We start from the raw sequence: 9,282 nt of genomic DNA, 5'->3' as shown, positions 1-9,282 counted from the left end.
ATGTGAGTGGTTCAATCCCTGGTCGTGTGATACCAACAGGTGTCAAAAGATAGTTGTCGTTACCCTGCCTGTCATTTAGGTGAGAAAACAAGAAGTGGTTGGCTCACAGTCACTTTTATGTGGGGCGGTCAGGTAGCCTGGTGGTTGAAGCGTTAGCTCGTCTCGCCGAAGACCCGGGTTCGATTTCCGACATGGGTACAATGTGTGAAGCCAATTTCTGGTGTCCCCCGCCGTGATATTGCTGGAATATTGCTAAAAGCGGCGTAAAACCATACTCACTCACTCACACACTTTTATGTATCCGAGTGGAGTATCCATGTTATATTATGAACTTTCATTGATTTATGCATTGACAGTGAAGAGAATCTTCCTTCCGACTTTGGCGATTACGCTGGTGGTTCTTGTGTACCAGTTTCTTTGGGCTGGTGATCTGTCAACGCATGCCATTGGACGGCTTCCCACAACGTCTCTAATTGGTAAAGATAGGGAGTAAGTACAAAGGGTTATCGCGCACTATTTAAAGAAATAATCATTTATAAAAAACACTCAAGGATCAATGTCTGTCTCCACCCAGCCATTCGCGAGGAAAGGGTAATTTTGTGGCCAAATTCATTTCAATTGAATTAGTTTGAAAATGTACATCTTCATTCCAATTTAATGTGTCCCTGACTGAGCGTTTGTCATGCCAAGTAACTCCAATGAGTGCTTTAGTCAGTAAAGGAGCCATCATTATACAATATCATAGCATCATGAGCGGGTGAGATGGGTTTACACCGCTTTTAGCAATATTCCAGAAATATCACGGAAATGGGCTTTGAGCCCAAGTGGGGAGTCGAGCCTGGTCTTCATCATGATGTGATGTATAAAAAAAACCTCAACAGTAAATTATCAAAATATATTAATCCTTGATTTTAACATAAATAAAACGTCCCAGCTTGACGTGACACTCTCTCTTGACTCGTGTAGAGCAGACCAGAGCTACATGTGGCACGAAGAACACACAGATATGTACATTGTATATGTGGGTACTATATCTAAAGCATTTCCTTTTAACAACAAACATTTCATACTTTCTCGGTCTAACGGCATTATGAAAGACAATAGCGTTACTCTCATTTGTGTTTCTGTTCATTTGCCACTAATACCCCCGACTTCGACTCCCAACATATTTCAAAGTTCAAAACATGAAAAAAGCATATCTCAGAAAATCCACTTTGCACTGCACCTCTCCTGTTGGTATAGAAACTGTGTCCCAAATTGAAAAGAATCCAACATAAAAAGCATCATATTTTTTTCAGAAAAGACACATATCAAAACAAAACTTTCCAAAATATATCAAAATTCAATTCCTGATTAGAGGTTTGTTTAAAACCGTGAGCCTCATTACCAATTGTTTTTTAATGAAAATACAGATATTAATAATTTGTCAATTCATGAAAAGATCGCTAAGTAAGTTCATTGATGGGGTTGGGTTTGTTTAACATCGCACGAAGCAAAATTCAAGCTGTATGACAACAGCACATGACTTTTAAAATGTGTGACTTTAGATTTTAGCATGCATAATATCCGAGTGTATACAGCTCGCGAAAATATGACATGTTTGGTTCTGTTTTGTACAGTTTGAGAGACCAGTTCACTGGTATGTAGCCAGTTTTCAAATCATGATTTCAATATGGTGTAATGATCTCCTCTATATGGACGAAAGCAAGCGCACGGTCAAGCATTTGTCTGTGTATGTTATAGGAATGTCTCCAATACTGTAAGTCAGAACACATCTGGTACATATGACAAATGGCTCATCCTATCATCATTTGCTGAGAAGAACGACATCAAGGTGGCGGGATGGAGAGTACTGTTGCTAACAAGTACAACGAAATCACAATCATTTTGCAGGTAACATATTTAGGAACTGTTCCCCTATATAGGTATAACAATGTGGGTTCTTTACTCATTCTTGAATAATCTTTTAGGTCAGGATCTTTTGTCATGGCCTTGAAAACATGGACTGTCGTACCAGTGGTCCTCTCTGTATCTTCCAGTCTGGAATCTCCCTCAATCCAAGGCGTTTTGCCAGGATGTTGAATTCCTTGACAGTAGTCATAATATCTGAATGTGTCAGCCTTAATGGATATTTTCATTAAATGAATAAGATATCTTTATGGATTTTTTTTTTTTGATCACTGAAATGTTTCTTTGATCCTGGCCCACCCTCCAAGTTCACTAACATACAATACCCTTTTCGTGCTAATATGTGTCATGTTGTATTTTATCAATCTTATACTCAGCCTTCACCCCCCTCCAACAATCAGGGCTGATCCGGAACCCCTATTGTTCTACTTCTCCCCATGTTATCTAACTTCGTCTGTTGAGTCGATACAATATCAATGGTAGAAGCTCATTTTCACTGTCTATCAGGGATCCCAAAGCTCCCTTAGGTATGCAAGAATCCTGTGATCGCGGGTGTGGATCCAAAGACTAACCCTGATCGTGACTCTGGTTTTGTCACAGAACAATACCCCTGATCGATGGTTTCACCAGATGGTAAAGGTCGTTGACCCGAATCACCTCGTTTTCCTCCCAAGCCTTGATTTCTAATTTCCCGCGAATTTGACGTGCACAAACCTTACATTTCTGCAGTAATGTTTGTTTTGCACAAATCTATTACTCATATGTCCTCATTAAATACCAGCATACCTCACTTCACTTTGAACAATTCTGCAGTGATGTTTGTCTTGGACTGCTCTGTAACTTAGGGAACTTACACTGATTTTATTCACTGTCAAAATTGAGTTAATTGCGATTTTCGAAATCCTTGACCAAAGAAATCGGGAATTAATATGATTGGTCCAAGGCTTGTAAGACCATAGATCTTCAGGCATCTGAGGCAATGTTTCCTGTTTATACATTATTTAAGGAAAACAAATGAATCTCATTTTCCACAGCAAATTCGATATTTGATGGTAAAATTGTACCCATTTTGTTACACGGTTCTTAAATATGGGGAATTAAATATTTGGAATCCATTGAAAAAGTGCCTACTTTGTTTTTTATGCGATTTTTATGCATTGGTAAATATTTCTTATGCGTGTTGTTAACTATTGGATAAAAGTATTAAAAATTGACCCTTTGTTAATTTAGAAAATATCTCCATAACTTCCATGTCAATAAATGTCGTATTGATTCTGTAAAAAGTTTGAAGACGAGTTTTCATTTGAAAATTATAGAACGTTGAGATCAAAGTTTCAGATATTACACACAAAGACAATCAATTAATTACCAATATGTTGAATTCCAACAATGAAGATGTTATCAAAACTTTACAATGTGCTTAAAACATGTATTTAGACTGAGATGAATGAATATATATATATATATATATATATATATATATATATATATATATATATATATATATATATATATATATATATATATTATGCTATGTTCATTTTCATGTTGATGTTCATGTATTTGGTAAAACTGAACTGTACAATGGGCCATATCTCCATAGATACTGAATAAACTCTCTGATTTCTTAGATCGATGGACATGATGTCATTCAGGGGATTGTCTGGTGCAGACTCGATTATTTACAGACTGCAATCATATAGATGGGATATTGCTGAGTGCGACATTTAACGACAACAAACCAAAAGAAACAATACCAGAAACCATTCCTACCCTCAATGTTCTCTCTATTTACAGGTCACCGTGGTGTGTTACTTTGAACACAATAAACACGTCACATGACGCTGTTGAAGATGGGAACCGTGCTTATCTCTATGCCATATCTCATGGGGCAAATCTCATATGTCTCCTCCATCACTTGAACATACATGTGTTGGAAATGTTGAAAAGAATTACAGATAATCTTCCCCAATCTGGCTTAGTTCTTATGACAAACAAAACGTTCTTTGAACCCAACATGGCACCAATCACAACTGGGAACAAATCAAGCAATCTCTTGGAAGAAAAGTCATCATTTGATGCCTTTTACATTGAAGAACATCTAAACCCTTTGATTCTGTCAGTATTCTATCCCCAAATGCTTAAAAGACATACAGGCTCACTACAAGAACAAGACACATATTTTAAATCCATTAGCCAACACCCCCCAATATTTTTTCCATGTAAAACATTCACCTCCTTAAGTTTAGATTTGGTCATGTTCCAGTACAATGCCTTCTGGGCTCTTCCTTTGATGAGTGTCAACAAAGGGGATATTATAGCGCAACGTGTCTTATGGGATGTTACGGGCAGGACTGGTATTTATCCGCTTTCTGTGGAACTAGAGTCCGATACATTGAACACCACTTCTTCAAAACGTTTGATTGACTTTTTGCAGTTTTGGAAATGTAAAGGGGATCTCGATGTGTTACAATGTATGGGTGACTTATTAAAACTTCTGAAAGAAAATAAACTCCTTACTTTACGAGACACACATTTAGTGGATGGATGGATCTCTGATTTAAGGTCTATCCATTATCAACTTCCAAAACGGACTGCTCAAAAGAGAATGATTCATTTGAAGAAAATTCTTACAGCTGGAATTATTTCTTTGCCGACAACCCCCACATCTATGAGCAAAGAGGCAAAGGACATTCTTGGCACTGTATGTCCAAAAACTGCCATAGCATTCCCTAATGTGACTATAAATGATATAGCACTTATAATATCCTTTAATGAGCCATCATTGTATGCAAATATTCCAATATTAGAAGCCATATATCGCCCTTATTTCCATAGCATCATTTTCTGTGGACCAAACATCAATACGTTCACATCATCTGTTCATAAAACAAGCACAGGGTATTTCATATACATGGAACTCTTGAAGAGAGGTTGGTACTACATGTATGAATGTATCATTGAAGCAATGAAGCTTAATGTCGATGTGAAAGGATTCTTACAGATTGGAGATGACACTCTGATTAACCCTTGGAAAATTGACACACTGCCACGTGATAAGATCTGGCTGCATACGGGCATCAGGCGTGAAAACGTCTCTGACGAAGAGATTAATCCCAAGTGGAATTGGTGGAAAGAGGGTAAACCAAGGATACTAGCCGTCATTGATGAAATACGGAACATGTCAAAGCCAAAGTCAACAAGATCTTTTGTACATCGCTTTCTTCACAATTTTCAGCATAACTCAAACAATTTTTCAAATATATTTATTCAAGGCTGTGATTTTATGTACGTACCAGCTTCTTTTGAAAACAATTTCACATTTGTGGCTGACTTGTTGTTGAAACATGACGTCATGATGGAAATAGGATTTGCAAATATTGCCCATGGTCTTCAGATGAGGAAAGACATTCATTTTGTAAAAGATGGCAGCCTTTGGGATAATAGGGACAAATATATGGACGTGTATAACAGAAAAGATATATTTTTACATCCCTTCAAGTTTAAGTCTTACCTTTCTCAAGAATCAGGGAGAAATTTCTTTTGTAATACATATCTCAATGTATTCAATCATTCTCACGATTGATAACAAAAGTAAACACAAATTGTGTTTATGAATCATTTCATAGATACACATTTATTATAACATTTAATGTTCTAGGTTTAGATAAATGTAAATATAATTTCATTCAAAACCTGTTGTCTGATCATCGGGAAATGGGCTGGGCAAGGAGTATCAATCAGGCCTGTGAAAATCTATGTGCTCGACGGTTCCTGCGACCCACTGTACATTGAATAGATGAGCAGATGTGGGGATATTTAAATATAAAGGGTTCTTGGGTTTTGGTCACATGGATAGCAATTTAACCGAACTTTAGTGTTCGGTACATACACACCACCACCACCCCTTTTTTAATGTAAAATTAGTTAAAGGTATCTTACCGGTGATGTTGAGGTTGTGATGCCAACTGAATTAGTTTAGTTTACTTAATATAGATATACTTGACTTAAATTATATATACAAACCTATAGAACGTTGAAGTCGTGACATGTGCAATGTCAATATTTTGAACTGTGTCACACACATACCCATGGCTTGACCAGTTGAAGTAGATCTTATATGAATTCAGTTGGTTTTGTTGTTATTCTTATGGTGTATTTGCTTGTTGGATGGGGTTTTCTTACAGGGAAATCTAAATACTTAATTTTAGTTTCACATTTTTTGGCTTAACCCCATATTCAGCATTTTTCGGATGATGACTTAATAATAATAGGCCAGAGAGGAATGTGTGTATCTCCGAGTTCCTATATTTAATTCAGGTCCTCTAGGTCAATATAGAGCCTGATAATTTGTAATGCTTAATTCATCTTGTAGATTGACAATACAGATAAAATGAAAAGATACATAACATTTAAATATATGATATGGGTCTCTTTCAGATTAATTTAAAGGCGGATTCCTTGGTCTACTGTGGAACACATGTATTTATGTTTTTATATTTCTATGTTCATCTAAAAAAATATTTTGCAAAGAAAAAAATGTTCCCTGTAGTTTATCGAAGGCAAATACCCGTTGCAGCTCATTATTGTACATTACAACTTGTAATAGTAGATTATGGCTAATATTAAATAAATAAAAGTGATTTCGACTAATTGCAGAGGCTGAGCAGATAAAAATAAGAGGAAGGAAGTACTGAATATTTGAAGAAAAAGAAAGGTCTCTATTGTTTGTTTGCAAGACATTCACATTTCAAAAAATGATGTTACTCTTATGAGGAATGAATGGGGTATACAAAGCATAATTGCACCATATAAATCTAATGTTAGAGGTGTTGCTATAATGTTTAACAATAATGTAGACATTACAATTCATAGCTCTAAAATAAATGAAAATGGCAATTATATAATAGATGATATAACTCTAGAAGGTACAAGACTAACATTAACTTATCTCTATGGACCTAATAGTTATGACCCTGATATTTATAAAATTCTATTTGACAATATGGACAACTTCGAAAATGATTCATTAGTTATTGTTGGGGACTGGAACCTTATTCTTAATCCTGCAGTTGATTTAGAAAATTATATAAAGATATATATGAAACTAAAGCAAGACAGATAGTTTTGAAAAGAATGGAATCGTTAAATATGATAAATATATGGAGAGAACTAAATAAAGACTTGAAAAAATCTACATGGTGAAGAAAAACCCGAGACAACAAGCTGGGCTGGACTTTTTTTAGTTTCTGAGGACATAAGAAATATGACATTGGAAACAAATGTTTTATTTCTAATGGATAAAAAACCGATCACTCAGTCATAACGTTATTTGTCTCTGCTGCAATTAATCAAGAATGGGGACGCATATATTGGAAATTAAATACTTCACTCCTATCAAATAAAGATTTTATAGATTTAGTTTAAACAGTTATAGAAGAAACTAAAAAGAATATTCTGAGAAAAATGATGGTGAACAAAGTGAGACTACAAACTTGAAATCGATGATTTTTGAAACCCTCTTTATGAAAGTTAGAGAGAAAACAATTTCATTTTCTTCATTCATTAAAAGAACCAAAATCAATCAAACAGAAAAGATTAGAAAGTACGATAAGCGATTCAGAAGATGACATAAGGCGAAATTTTCAACAAATAGACTAAAAACATCTACCAGAGTTATCAAAATACAAATTAGAAATGGAACATATAAAAGAAGAGGAAATAAGAGGAATACTAATTAGAAATAGAATAACAACAGACGGCAATTTCATATTGGATGAATTAAGAAACTTAACTTGTATACCAAAATCCAATAAAGACAGAACATTGATAAAAACACTAGAGACCAATAACTTATGATAAATAACAATGAATGCACTCTCTAAAATGATTAGTACTTGTATTGCAACCCGTATAAAATCGACATTGGAATTGCTCATTCATAATAATCAAACAGTATTTATTCCAGGAAGATCTATTTTAGAAAACACAAGGTTGTTATATGATATTATCTTTGAATCAAAAAGACAAAATAAACTAGCATTACTTCTGCTGATCGATTTTGAAAAGGCATTTGATCAAAACAATTTATAAATACGTTTTACAAAAATACGAATTTGGACCAGAAATGATAGGGTGAATAAATATACTAACTTACGATACTACATCAAGCATAATACAAAATGGTCATTTATCAGATTTCTTTACAAATGAAAGAGACTGTCGACAAGGAGACCCATTTTCCTCCTAGCAGCTGAAATCCTTGGATGTATGGTAAGAAATAAAAATAAAATTGAAGGGATTACTGTAAATGACAAAGAATACAATCTTTGGCAGTATGCTGATGATACTGAATTATTTTTAAATGGCAAAGATGAAAGCTTATATGTAGCTATAGAAACACTTCTTAAATTCTACAAAATATCTGGTTTAAAGGGGGCACGGGTGGCCCAGTCGTCTGAGGCTCGGCGATTCGCTGTCCAGAGTTGCGTTTCTTGGGCATGCCAGAAACCTATGATTGTGGGTTCGAATCCCGGTTCGCCCCGATTATGTTCTAGGTTTGTCAGCACCATACGCTCGTGGGTTTCACCGAAGTGGTAAACGTCTGAGACTTGCATCACTTCTGGCTTTCCTCCCACATTAAGCTGACACGCCACGATATAACTGGAATACTGTTAAAAGCGGAGTTAAACCCAACTCACTCACTCACTCTGGTTTAAAGATTAATGTAGACAAGACAAAAGCAATATGGATAGGCTCAAAAGCGGGTAGTAATGGTCGATTATGTCAAGATTTACAAACAGAATGGCACGATAAGGAATTTCAAGTATTAGGAATTATATCAAACTTAAGTGAACTCGGGGTAACCAATACAAAAAGAATGCTAGAAGAAATAAATAGATTGCTTGCAAATTGGAGAAAAAGAAAACTAACGATAATAGGAAAAATTACAGTCATAAAAACTTTAGCATTGCCAAAACTAGTTCACATATTTTCGACACTACCAAACCCTCTTCAGGACTATGTCTAATCACTTGACAAATATTTTACAATTTTATCTGGAATAATAAAAAAGACAATATCAAAAGGACAACTTTGACAAGAAAAAATGAGGAAGGTGGATTACACATGATTATCATTAGTACCTTTATTGACGCACTGAAACTATCTACGTATACGCTCAGATAATATTGCGAAAAAACAACATACAGTCTCACTTGTAATAACCCAATTAAAGATAAACTGTCTCTTGGTGCTAATGTTGACAAGCAATCTTTTGTTAAAACCCCTACTGGAAAGATATATTGAAAGCTTGGAACAACTTTTGTAAAAAAAAAAAAATATTATTAATGTTGATAATATCGAAGACATTTT

The 9,282-nt window shown here is 35.0% G+C and overlaps 1 protein-coding gene across 1 annotated transcript; it reads left to right on the top strand.

Moving 5' to 3' along the window:
• Window positions 1–316: 316 nt before the first annotated feature.
• Window positions 317–5,494, top strand: LOC139472943 (uncharacterized). Its single transcript, XM_071255417.1, has 3 exons — window positions 317–489; window positions 1,744–1,893; window positions 3,706–5,494. The coding sequence occupies exons 1-3, from the start codon at window positions 317–319 to the stop codon at window positions 5,492–5,494; spliced, it is 2,112 nt and encodes a 703-aa protein (XP_071111518.1).
• The last annotated feature ends 3,788 nt before the right edge of the window (window positions 5,495–9,282 follow it).

The sequence above is a fragment of the Haliotis cracherodii genome, unplaced genomic scaffold, assembly GCF_022045235.1.
Source record: "Haliotis cracherodii isolate W230 unplaced genomic scaffold, xgHalCrac1.p SCAF_26, whole genome shotgun sequence".
Taxonomy (NCBI): domain Eukaryota; kingdom Metazoa; phylum Mollusca; class Gastropoda; order Lepetellida; family Haliotidae; genus Haliotis; species Haliotis cracherodii.
The sequence above is the reverse complement of the archived record's forward strand: the minus strand, read 5'-3'. Positions and strand labels throughout refer to the sequence as shown.